Source organism: Pongo pygmaeus, chromosome 7, assembly GCF_028885625.2.
Source record: "Pongo pygmaeus isolate AG05252 chromosome 7, NHGRI_mPonPyg2-v2.0_pri, whole genome shotgun sequence".
Taxonomy (NCBI): Eukaryota; Metazoa; Chordata; class Mammalia; order Primates; family Hominidae; genus Pongo; species Pongo pygmaeus.
Genome location: NC_072380.2, coordinates 157,192,851 through 157,206,126, shown reverse-complemented (window position 1 = coordinate 157,206,126; position 13,276 = coordinate 157,192,851). Strand labels below are relative to the sequence as shown.

At 52.6% G+C, this 13,276-nt stretch overlaps 1 protein-coding gene across 27 annotated transcripts in view; it reads right to left on the bottom strand.

Annotated features, from left to right (window-relative positions):
• Positions 1–13,276, bottom strand: part of MROH1 (maestro heat like repeat family member 1) — a 118,679-nt gene that overhangs the window by 56,068 nt on the left and 49,335 nt on the right. For all 27 annotated transcript variants that reach the window (XR_008504241.2, XR_008504243.2, XR_008504244.2 and 24 more), the window contains 2 exons: positions 6,218–6,296; positions 4,881–4,994 (listed from right to left, as the gene is read on the bottom strand). Coding sequence is in view for 22 of the 27 variants with exons in the window: in XM_054499273.2 (XP_054355248.2) it covers positions 4,881–4,994; positions 6,218–6,296 (193 nt within the window). In the remaining 5 variants the exon portion in view is untranslated. The remainder of the gene's footprint in view (positions 1–4,880; positions 4,995–6,217; positions 6,297–13,276) is intronic.

Below are 13,276 nucleotides of genomic sequence, written 5' to 3'. Positions count from 1 at the left end.
ACCCCTTCTGAGGGACTTGAGAGTGCCACCCCTGGGTGTTGTCAATGTCCCATTTCTTCACCTGGTTGGTGAATAAATACATAGGCTCACTGTGTGATTATTCATGAAGCAGAACAGTTAATGTGTACATTTTTCTGTATATGTATTATACTTCAAAATAAAAACAATTAAAAATGACATAGATGGCATAGGTGCCCATCTCACTTCTGTAATCCCAGCACTTTGGGAGGCCAAGGAAGGAGGATCACTTGAACCCAGGAGTTTGAGACCAGCCTGGGCAACATAAGTAGACCCCATTTCTACAAAAATACAAAAAAATGGCAGAGTGTGGTGGTGCACACCTGTAGTCCCAGCTACTTGGGAGGCTGAGGTGGGAGAATTGCTTGAGCACAGGAGCTCAAGGCTACAGTGAGCTATGACTGCACCACTGCATTCCAATCTGGGTGAAAGAACAAGACCTTGTCTCAAAACAAAAAAATGACACAGATGTATATGTGCTGATGTTAAAAGTTCTCTAAGATATACTAGCAAGTGAAAAAAGCATGTTTTGAAGTATGTCATTTGGTTAAAATATTTCCTTGCGTACATGCATTTGTACATACGTAAATGCACAGAGAAAGAACTTCAAGGAAAAAATGAAACATGGGGAAAACAAAGTGAACGCTGAAAAGCATAAATGTGATTGATGAATTAACAAAGGGAAGTTGAGCATGGTTAATCACATGAAATGCTGAACTTCTGAATGGAAAAACCCATCTCTAACAAGAGCATAGGCACTAAGAATTCCACTTCAGATGCCAACCTCATCAGGTAAATGGGGAGAAGAGCACCTGCCTCAAGGGTTACTTCTACCACCAGAGGCTGAGTGCATGCTGCTGACACAGATGTTTACTTTCTGTGGGGCTGCCACACGCCCCATACCTCTGAGGCTCCCTTCCCCAATGACCCCTGACCAGAGCAGCCCCTCTGTGTGGAAGCTGCAGGCGCTCTCCTCTCAGGCCCTCCACAGAGAGCCTGCGCTTCCCTTTCTTCCCCTCCAGAGAGCAGGTGCTCCTCTCCGGGCCACTCCACAGAGAGCCTGCGCTTCCCTTTCTTCCCCTCCAGAGAGCAGGTGCTCCTCTCCGGGCCACTCCACAGAGAGCAGGCACTCCCCTCCCAACCCCTCCACAGAGAGCCTACGCTTCCCTCCCTTCCCCTCCAGAGGGAGCGCTCCCCTCCCAACCCCTCCACACAGAGCCCGCGCTTCCTTCCCTTCCCCTCCACACAGAGCCCGCGCTTCCTTCCCTTCGCCTCCACAGAGAGCGGGCGCTCCCCTCCCAGCCCCTCCACAGAGAGCCCGCGCTTCCTTCCCTTCCCCTCCACAGAGAGCCCGCGCTTCCTTCCCTTCCCCTCCACACAGAGCCCGCGCTTCCTTCCCTTCCCCTCCACACAGAGCCCGCGCTTCCTTCCCTTCCCCTCCACACAGAGCCCGCGCTTCCTTCCCTTCCCCTCCACACAGAGCCCGCGCTTCCTTCCCTTCCCCTCCACACAGAGCCCGCGCTTCCTTCCCTTCCCCTCCACAGAGCCCGCGCTTCCTTCCCTTCCCCTCCACACAGAGCCCGCGCTTCCTTCCCTTCCCCTCCACACAGAGCCCGCGCTTCCTTCCCTTCCCCTCCACAGAGAGCGGGCGCTCTCCTCCCAGCCCCTCCACACAGAGCCCGCGCTTCCTTCCCTTCCCCTCCACACAGAGCCCGCGCTTCCTTCCCTTCCCCTCCACAGAGAGCGGGCGCTCCCCTCCCAGCCCCTCCACACAGAGCCCGCGCTTCCTTCCCTTCCCCTCCACACAGAGCCCGCGCTTCCTTCCCTTCCCCTCCACAGAGAGCCCGCGCTTCCTTCCCTTCCCCTCCACACAGAGCCCGCGCTTCCTTCCCTTCCCCTCCACACAGAGCCCGCGCTTCCTTCCCTTCCCCTCCACACAGAGCGGGCGCTCCCCTCCCAGACCCTCCACACAGAGCCCGCGCTTCCTTCCCTTCCCCTCCACAGAGAGCCCGCGCTTCCTTCCCTTCCCCTCCACACAGAGCCCGCGCTTCCTTCCCTTCCCCTCCACAGAGAGCCCGCGCTTCCTTCCCTTCCCCTCCACACAGAGCCCGCGCTTCCTTCCCTTCCCTCCACACAGAGCCCGCGCTTCCTTCCCTTCCCCTCCACACAGAGCCCGCGCTTCCTTCCCTTCCCCTCCACACAGAGCCCGCGCTTCCTTCCCTTCCCCTCCACAGAGAGCGGGCGCTCTCCTCCCAGCCCCTCCACACAGAGCCCGCGCTTCCTTCCCTTCCCCTCCACACAGAGCCCGCGCTTCCTTCCCTTCCCCTCCACAGAGAGCGGGCGCTCTCCTCCCAGCCCCTCCACACAGAGCCCGCGCTTCCTTCCCTTCCCCTCCACACAGAGCCCGCGCTTCCTTCCCTTCCCCTCCACACAGAGCCCGCGCTTCCTTCCCTTCCCCTCCACACAGAGCCCGCGCTTCCTTCCCTTCCCCTCCACACAGAGCCCGCGCTTCCTTCCCTTCCCCTCCACACAGAGCGGGCGCTCCCCTCCCAGACCCTCCACACAGAGCCCGCGCTTCCTTCCCTTCCCCTCCACAGAGAGCCCGCGCTTCCTTCCCTTCCCCTCCACACAGAGCCCGCGCTTCCTTCCCTTCCCCTCCACAGAGAGCGGGCGCTCCCCTCCCAGCCCCTCCACACAGAGCCCGCGCTTCCTTCCCTTCCCTCCACACAGAGCCCGCGCTTCCTTCCCTTCCCCTCCACAGAGAGCGGGCGCTCCCCTCCCAGCCCCTCCACACAGAGCCCGCGCTTCCTTCCCTTCCCCTCCACACAGAGCCCGCGCTTCCTTCCCTTCCCCTCCACACAGAGCCCGCGCTTCCTTCCCTTCCCCTCCACACAGAGCCCGCGCTTCCTTCCCTTCCCCTCCACACAGAGCCCGCGCTTCCTTCCCTTCCCCTCCACACAGAGCCCGCGCTTCCTTCCCTTCCCCTCCACACAGAGCGGGCGCTCCCCTCCCAACCCCTCCACAGAGAGCTGACGCTCCTCTCCAGGCCCCTCTAGAGTCCTCCACACAGACAGAGCGCTTCCCTCCCTGCCCCTCCACACAGAGCGGGCTCTCCCCTCCCCGCCCCGCCCCTCCACAGAGAGCAGGCGCTTCCCCCGGCCCCAGCCTCCAGACAGCCCGCACACAGCACCACCCTGGGCTCTGAAATCTGGGCACGTCCAAAGCAGCAGGACCTCAGGCTGCTTCTGCTGGAGCAAGGGACGCTGACGGTGTCCTGAGGTGCCTACACCTGACTCTTAGCCTGGTGACATTCGCACTGTGGCCCCGTCTGCCCCTGTCCTCCCTTGGCCCTGCTGCTTTCTCTTTTTTTTTTTTTTGAGACGGAGTCTCACTCTGTTGTCCAGGCTTGAGTGCAGTTTAGCCATCTCAGCTCACTGCAACCTCAACCTTCTGGGTTTAAGCAATTTTCCTGCCTCAGCCTCCCAAGTAGCTTGGATTTCAGGCGCCCGCCACCACGCCAGGCTAAATTTTTTTTTTTTTTTTTAATATTTTTAGTAAAGACAGGGTGTCACCATGTTGGCCAGGCTGGTCTTGAACTCCTGACCTCAAGTGATCTGCCTGCCATGGCCTCCCAAAGTGCTGGGATTACAGGCGTGAGCCACTGCCCGGCCGACCCTGCTGCTTTGTCAAGCTGCTCCTATATGTCCCAGAACTCTATGGGACTCTCTGGGTGACTGCTGTTTGCAACCCAGCACCTGACTGATAGTGAACCTCACAGGACAGGGGGCAGTGCGCCGCTTCTGAAAAGGGCAGACAGAAAATATTTTAGGCTTTGTGGGTCACATGTGATCCCTTTGTTTGCTTTTATAACCCATTAAAGATGTAACAACCTCCCTAGCTCACAGGCTGAGCATGGGCAGGCTGCAGGGCCGGCAGGCCATGGCCACTGTGCACTGACCTGCGGAAGAGCCACGCTGGAAACCACAAGCTCACTTGTGAAAAATGGTATGTTTTCAGGCTTATCACTAATCACTTCAATTAGCCTTACGGATGGGTGCGGTGGCTCACGCCTGTAATCCCAGCACTTTGGGAGACCGAGGTGGGCAGATCACGAGGTCAGGAGATTGAGACCATCCTGGCCAACATGGTGAAACCCTGTCTCTACTAAAAAAAAATACAAAAATTAGCTGGGCCTGGTGGTGCGCCCCTGTAGTTCCAGCTACTCGGGAGGCTGAGGCTGGAGAATGGTGTGAACCTGGGAGGTGGAGGTTGCAGGGAGCCAAGATCGCGCCACTGCACTCCAGCCTGGCGACAGAACAAGACCACTTAAAAAAAAAATTAGCCTTAAAACAAGGAAACATGAATTTTTTTAGTCTAACTGCGAAGAAACCATCACACATATGTAAATCGAGGGACATTCTATGAAACAATTGGTCTCCTCATCTCTTAAAAAGAGTAAAAAGGCTCCTCTTGGGCAAACAAGTCTAAGAGACAACCAAACTAAACCAAAGTATGTCTTTGAATAGATCCCAGAATGAGCTAGAGCAGTGGGCTCAGGGATGGCTGTCTTAGGCTCTGGGAGCCCTCAGAGGCATGGTCACCTGGGGAGTGTGGCCACGCGTGGTGTCTGCCGCCAGCTGTCAAAGCAAGTGTGAGGCACTACCATCTGGTGAAGGGTAGATAGGTACCACCCTCGCAACTTTGCAAAAAGTTTAGAATTTTGCAAAATAGAAAGCAGGGAAATCTTTCTAGAGAATTCAAAGCAGGATGGTGCTTTCACTTAGAGGGACACAATCTGCCAGGACCTGCTCCATCCTGGACACGGCCAGGGGTGGCGGCCAGGCTGGCATGGAGGCACTCACCAGCCGAGTTGATGACATGTCTGACCACCTGCAGGGTGCCCACGCGGGTCCTCTCATTGCTGGTGTCCAGCCTGGGCAGCAGGAAGGCCAGTAGGCGGTCAGGCGAGCTGCAGGCTACAGGGCAACAGGTACAGATTAGGCTCCATGTCATCTTGTTCATCCCTATACACAGCGTCCACCTACTCTCCAGCACAGGGGAGGAGCCAGAAGAGAGTTGCTCTGTGAAGGTGAGAAGCTGGGGCCACCTAATCACTGGGCCTGGCTCCGATGCCCTTGTCTAAGGCAGGGTTGGAGCACATGTAGCCCTTACCCCACGGCGCCAGCACCACCCAGAGCATGCTGGGACTTAGATTTGGCCCACCCAGCACACCGGTGCTTGTTTCAGCATCTCCAGCTCACAAGGGGGCCCACAAGAGGGCCCTCAGTGGCCCCTCTTGACTCTCCTGGCTCTAGGCCAGTCTAAGGCTCAAGGGGACTCGAGCTGTCAAGCACACAGACTCCCAGCCCAAGCAGGGCTAATGCAGCCCAAGCTCCAGGAGCCCTCTGGCAACGACTGCAGCAGTCCCCTTACCAGTACTTCATGGACCAGAGCCATCCCCATTCCAGGTGGGCTCTGGAGGCCTGCTCTGCCTGGATATCAGACCTGTGGTCCATCTGCCCACCACAACCCTGCCCCCAGCCTGACTGCAGTCAGTCTCTCCACACCCCTCCTGCGGATCTTGTTTAAGGGCAGATGCTCATGTAGGTAGGGGACCTCAGGCCCCGCCTGCCTGACCAGCTCCAGGGAGATGTTGATGCTGTGGCCCCAGCAGGGTGACAGCCCCAAGTGCAAGCAGGGCCCCTCCTCACACCATCTGCTGCCCCTCCAGGATGGCTATGAGGGCCTGTGCAGGGCATAGGGACAGCATCCAGTGGGGTGGTGACAGGATGCATGGCACCTCCAGGTGGGTCATGGGAGACTAGCAGGTGACCAGGGCTAGCAGCCGCGGGCCACCTGGGGGAGCAGAGAGCAGGCCATGGAGCCAGAGATTGGGTGTGGAGAAACAGGTAGGCGGGGGGCAGGTAGGGAATGCGCGGACTGGGCCGTGAGTGGAGGCCCCCAAGGATTTGGGCAGGTCAGCAGCACGCTCCTTGGAGGAGAACGTTCCAGGCTGCAGCCACTGCCCAGGCCCTGGTTCAGAAGCCTCTGGAGCCACGGGTAGGCCCAGGAGAGGTGGAAACAGGGGCCTCCTCATCCCCGACCAGTACCCCAGCCACCACCATCCTCCACATACAGCAGGTGGTGACCCTATGAGTGTCCACAGATGCCCGTGGGCAAAGCTGGGCCCACCACTCACCCAGCACAGTGAAGCAGCGCAGCACCTCCTTCTGGTTACTCATCACCAGGGGGCTTGAGGACTCCACAGGCACACAGATCTGCTCCAGGAACGGGGCAGAGGTTACAGACCAGAGAGGTCAGAAGGAAGTATTCCCGCCCTCTGACGATTCTGGGCCTGGGCAGCTGGGCAGAGGGCTCTGGGTTTTCACCCCATGCCTACAGCAGGCAGCAGGCGCTCCAGGCTCTTTCTCACTCAAGCCCTAGTGCAGGATAGTCTCATCCCCTGTAATCAGAGGCGCTCCAGAGACGAGCCCCATCTCCTTACGGTGGGGGAAAAGAGGGAGACAGGCAGCAACAGGCAGACACACAGCTACTGTCAAGTCTCCAGGGATACATCCTGCTCCTGCCACCCTCCACCCCTCCTACCAGCAGCAGGAAAAGAGATTCCCAAGAAATATTTCTTGACTAGAAAGGAGAGTCTCCCATGCCCCAGGCATGACGCCCAGGACCCAGGCTGGAAAGCATGAATCTCTAGGACACATAAAGTACTGGAACCCAAAACTTTTGGAGTCCACTTGTTCAAAGTTATAAGGAAAAAAAAAGTCTTATTGGTAAAAAGCAAAAACTAAGGCTGTTGGCTGGGCATGGTAGTGCATGCCTGTGGTCCCAGCTACTCAGGAGGCTGAAGTGAGAGGACTGCCTGAGCCCAAGAGGTTGAGGCTGCAGTGAGCTGTGATGGTGCCACCGCACTCCAGCCTGGGTACAGAGCAAGACCCTGTCTCAAACAAATGAACAAACAACAACAAAAAACTAAGGATGCTGGCAGATGCATCTCTGGGTCCCATGGTACCTTAGCGGGTGATACAGAAGCACACCCCCACTAATCCAGGTGTGACAGCCTAGGTCCCCACTCGCAGGTGTCACAGCAAAGGGCACTGACAGGGTCTCTCTGCACAAAGAGCTCCAAAGCAATTCTTCAGCAGAGCCCTCTTATGAGCCAGAAGAGGTAACCACAGCAAAGGCCCCAGGCCCACAGGGCCACACCCCAACCTGGGTTCTTAGAGAACTGTCAGAAAGCACTGCGAGGTGGAGAAGCTGGCCCGAGGGCTCGGCTCTAGATTCCCAGGTAGCTCCTTGTTATTTCTTTTTCTTTCTTTTTTTTTTTTTGAAACGGTTTCGCTCTTGTTGCCCAGGCTGGAGTGCAATGGCGCAATCTTGGCTCACTGCAACCTCCGCCTCCCGGGTTCAAGCGATTCTCCTCAGCCTCAGGTGTGTGCCACCACACCTGGCTAATTTTTGTATTTTTTTTTTTTTTCTTTTATTGTAATTATTATTATTATTATTATTATTATACTTTAGGTTTTATGGTACATGTGCCCAATGTGCAGGTAAGTTACATATGTATACATGTGCCATGCTGGTGCACTGCACCCACCAACTTAATTTTTGTATTTTTAATGGAGACCGGGTTTCTCCATGTTGGTCAGGATGGTCTCTAACTCCTGACCTCAGGTGATCCGCCCGCCTCGGCCTCCCAAAGTGCTGGGATTACAGGCGTGAGTCACCACCCCCGGCGTGCTCCTTGTTATTTCTACTGTAAAGACCAAATATGATCATAAAAGATGCTGCAGTTGGCTGGGCGCAGTGGCTCACGCCTGTAATCCCAGCACTTTGGGAGGCCGAGGCGTACGGATCCCAAGGTCAGGAGATCGAGACCATCCTGGCTAACACGGTGAAACCCCATCTCTACTAAAAATACAAAAAATTAGCCAGGTGTGGTTGTGGGCACCTGTAGTCCCAGCTGCTTGGGAGGCTGAGGCAGGAGAATGGCGTGAACTGGGGAGGCGGAGCTTGCAGTGAGCCAAGATCGCGCCACTGCACTCCAGCCTGGGTGACAGAGCGAGACTCTGTCTCAAAAAAAAAAAAAAAAAAAAGATGCTGCAGCTTCCTGCCCGCTCTTTCAGATCACTCACCCTGCAGGAAGCTAGCTACCATGTTGTGAGGACACTCAAGCGGCCTTCTGGAGAGATCAACGTGGTAAGGAACTGGGGCCTCCAGCCAACAGCCATGTGAATGAACAGCCTTGGAAGCAGATCCTCCAATCCCAGTAGAGCCTTCAGATGGCACGGCCCAGGCCAACAGCATGAATGGGTGTAAACTAACAAGGGACCCTGAGTTGAAGCGACCCCCTGAGCTGCTCTCACCTTCTGGACCCACTGTGAGATAATAGATGTTGTTGTTGTTTTTTGAGACAGAGTCTCGCTCTGTTTCCCAGACTGGAGTGCAATGGCGCGATCTTGGCTCACTGCAACCTCCGCCTCCTGGGTTCAAGTGATTCTCCTGCCTCAGCCTCCTGAGTAGCTGGGATTACAAGTGCGTGCCACCACGCCTGGCTAATGTTTGTATTTTTGGTAGAGAAAGGGTTACACCATGTTGGTCAGGCTGGTCTCGAACTCCTGACCTCATGGTCCACCCGCCTCAGCCTCCCAAAGTGCTGGGATTACAGGCATGAGCCACCGCACCCGGCCTAGATGTTGTTGTTTTAAGGTGGTAAGTTTTGTGGTAATTGGTTACACAGCAATATATAACTAATGCAAATGAGTATTCCATCTGGAAAAAAGATACAGTTGGATTCTCATTCCTTCCCTAAAATAAATCCCAGACAGATTAAATAATAAAAGCTTAGGGGGCCGGGCACAGAGGCTCATGCCTGTAATCCCAGCACTTTGGGAGGCCAAGGTGGGTAGATCACTTGAGGTCAGGAGTTCAAGACCAGCCTGGCCAACATAGTGAAACCCCGTCTATTAAAAATACAAAAATTAGCCAGGCATCATAGCATGCGCCTGTAATCCCAGCTACTCAGGAGGCTGAGGCAGGAGAATGACTTGAACCTGGGAGGCAGAGGTTGCAGTGAGTCAAGATCATACCACTGCACTCCAGCCTGGGCGACACAGTGAAAGACTCTGTCTCAATAATAATAATAATAATAAAAGTGTAGGGGAAATTGGGAGAACTGAGAAAACAAAAATTACTGAATTTTTTTTTTTTTTTTTGGAGACGGAATCTCACTCTGTCGCCCGGGCTGGAATGAGGTGGCGCAATCTCGGCTCACTGCAACCTCCACCTCCCGGGTTCAAGCAATTCTCCTGCCTCGGCCTCCTGAGTAGTTGGGATTACAGGCACCTGCCACCACGCCAAGCTAATTTTTTGTATTTTTAGTAGAGACAGGGTTTCACCATGTTGGCCAGGCTGGTCTCAAACTCCTGACCTCATGATTTGCCCACCTCAGCCTCCCAAAGTGCTGGGATTACAGGCGTGAACCACTGTGTCCGGCCACTGATCACTGAATTTGAAAGGGTTTTCTATGCATAACAAAACCTGAACTATAACATGAAAGATGGATAAATGATAATGTAAAAATTAAACAACTTTGTATGGCCAAAAAATATCATAAACAGAGTTAAAAGATAAAGGACAAAGTAGCATGATTTGTGGTCCCAGCTACTGGGGTTAGGGGAGGAGATGAGGCAGGAGGATTGTTTGAGCCTGGGAGGCCGAGGCTGCAGTGAGCTGTTATTGCCACTGCACTCCAGCCTGTGTGACAAAGCGAGACCCTGTCTTAAGAATGAATTAATGACTCAAAGTAGGAACAAATATTTTCACATATATAATACAAGGTTATAAATAACTGCTATAGGCCAGGCGCAGTGGCTCACACCTGTAATCTCAATACTTTGGGAGGCTGAGACAAGAGGATCAGCTGAAGCCAGGAGTTGGAGACCAGCCTGGGCAACAGAGTGAGACTCTGTTTCTTTCTTTTTCTTTTTTTTTTTTTTTTTTGAGACAGAGTCTCACTCTGTTGCCCAGGCTGAAGTGCAGTGGCGTGATCTCAGCTCACTGCAACTGCAACCTTCACCTCCTGGGTTCAAGCAATTCTCTAGCCTCAGTCTCCTGAGTAGCTGGGATTACAGGCACATGCCACCACAGCCGGCTAATTTTTTTTGTATTTTTTAGTAGAGACAGGGTTTCACCGTGTTGGCCAGGCTGGTCTTGAACTCCTGACCTCAGGTGATCCGTCCACCTCGGCCTCCCAAAGTGCTGGGATTACAGGCACGAGCCACTGCGCCTGGCCAAGACTCTATTTCTACAAAAAATTAAAAACAAAAAAAGCCAGGCATGGTGGCGTGCACCTGTAGTCGCAGCTATTCTGGAGGCTGAAGTGGGAAGATCGCTTGAGCCCAGGTGTTGGAAGCTGCAGTGAGCTGTGACCACATCACTGTACTCCAGACTGCAGGACAGAGCAAGACCCTGTCTCTAAAAAAATTAAGTAAATAACTGCTACAGATCAATATGAACAAAACCTAAAATGCAATGGAAAAACAAAAGAAATGAATGGATAGCTCAAAGAATAGGAAATAACACATTTTTCTACCTTCTCAGCTTTTGTATATTCTTATTTCCCTTTTCAATCCATTCTCTACTCCCATCCTCACCCCATGTAGATAATCATTCTTTGTTTTTATAGATTTGCAAATGTGTGTTGTTTTGCTCATTTTTAGACTTTGTAAATGATACTATGCCACATCTCTTTTTTTTCACTACGTTTTCAGAATTGTAAACTTTTTCTCCATAGAGTTCTTGCACATTCTTCATTAATTCCTATACATAATAAGTTTCTTTTCCTTTATTTTTTTTTTATCTTTTATTTTTTTTTTTGAGACGGAGTCTTTCTCTGTTGCCCAGGCTGGAGTGCGGTGGCACGATCTCGGCTCACTGCAAGCTCCCCCTCTGGGGTTCATGCCATTCTCCTGCTTCAGCCTCCCAAGTAGCTGGGACTACAGGCACCCGCTACGATGCCCGACTAATTTTTTTGTATTTTTAGTAGAGACAGGGTTTCACCGTGTTATCGAGGATGGTCTTGATCTCCTGACCTCGTGATCCGCCTGCCTTGGCCTCCCAAAGTGCTGGGATTACAGGCATGAGTCACGACACTGGGCATTTTTTTTTTTTTTTTTTTTTTTTAAAGACACAGTCTTGCACTGTCACCCAGGCTGGAATGCACTGGTGCAATCACAGCTCACTGAAGCCTCAATCAACCTCCTGGGCTCAAGCGATCCTCCCACCTCAGCCTCTCGAGTAGCTGGAACCACAGGCATGCGCCATGACACCTGGCTGTTAATAAGTTTCTGTTGCTATTGTAGATAGTGTTTTCATATACTTTCTAGCTGGTCAGTGCTGGTGTAGAAAAATGTTCCTGGCTTTTGTAGGTTGATCTTGTAACTGGAAAATTTACAGAAATTTTTTTTTCTTTTTCGAGACAAGGTCTTGCTCTGTCACCCAGGCTGGAGTACAGTGGCATGATCATGGCTCACTGCAGCCTCAACTTCCTGGGCTCAAGTGATCCTCCAACCTCAGCCTCCTGAATAGCTGGGATTACAGATCTGTGCCACTATACTTGGCTAATTTTTTTCTGTAGAGATGGGGGTCTCCCTATGTTGCCCAGGTTGGTCTCGAACTCCTGGGCTCAAGCAGTTCTTCCTCCTCAGCCTCCGAAAGTGCTGGGATTACAGATGTGAGCCACCACACCTTGCAGGAACTTCTGATTAGTCCTAATAGCTTGGCCAGAAAGGTGGACAGGTGATGAATAATGGCCATCTTTCCCTATCGAACCAGCAGAGGACCCGATCTGCAGTGAGAGGCAGGCCCTTCCTGTTATTGACCTTACAGGGAATTTCCTAACACTTCCCATCAGTTATGATGCAGACTGAGGGTTCGGGTATACAAACTTTGTTAACTTAGGGAAGTTCCTTTCCAATCTTAGTTGTTAAGAATTTTAGGCCAGGCACAGTGGCTCACGCCTGTAATCCCAATACTTTGGGAGGCTGAAGCAGGGGGATCACTTGAGGTCAGGAGTTCGTGACCAGCCTGGCCCACATGGTGAAACCCCGTCTCTATTAAAAATACAAAAATTAGCCAGGCGTGGTGGCGCGTGCCTGTAACCCCAGCTACTTGGGAGGCTGAGGCAAGAGAATCGCTTAAACACGGGAGGCGGAGGTTGCAGTGAGCCAAGATCGTGCCATTGCACTCCAGCCTGGGCAACAAGAGCGAAACTCCATCTCAGGGGAAAAGAAAAAATCATCAAAAGTTTTTTCTGCATCGATTGAACTCAGACACTATTTTTCTTTAGTCTATTACTGTGATGAAGTGCACTGGCAGCTCCCGAATGCTGGATCGGCCTTGCGTTGTGAGCTAAGCCCTCCTGCATAAGGTGTTTTGAAAAGCACGGTCTTGGCTGGGCTCCGTGGCTCCTGCCTGTAATCCCAACACTTTGGGAGGCCGAGGCAGGTGCATCACTTGAGGTCAGGAGTTCGAGATCAGCCTGGCCAACATGGTGAAACCCCATCTCTACTAAAAATACAAAACACTAGCCAGGTGTGGCGGTGGGCACCTGTAATCCCAGCTACTCAGGAGGCTGAGGCAGGAGATCGCTTGTACCCGAGAGGCAGAGGTTGCAGTGAGCCGAGATCATGCCACAGCACTCCAGCCAGGGCATCAAGAGTGAAACTCCATCTCAAAAAAAAAATAAATAAATACATACATACATAATAAATAAAAGTATGGTCGTGGGTTCAGTAACCTGCTACTTTATGCAAAACCTCACGTCTATGCTGATCATTACACACCTGCATTTCCTTATACGGCTCTGACTGGGATTTGACCAAGACCTCACAGAATGAAAGAGGTAGCTCTGGATCTTTTTCTATTTCCAAATGTACTTGTACTGGACAGGAATTAATTGTTCCTCAAAAGTCTGACAGAACTCAGTCATGAAACCATTTGGATCCCAGGCTTGTTTTAAGGAAGAAAGGTCTTAGAATATTATTTCCGTTGCTTTATTGGCTTATTCAATTCTCTGTTGCTTTTCGTACCAATTTTGACATTTTTATCTTTCTAAGAACCTAACCATTTCGTACAGTTTTAACAGTTTGTTACCATGTAACTGTTCACAGCACTTACATTATGTTTACTAACTCTGTGGCTGCCATCCCCTCTTCCCCTTTGTTTCTGGGATGCAGCC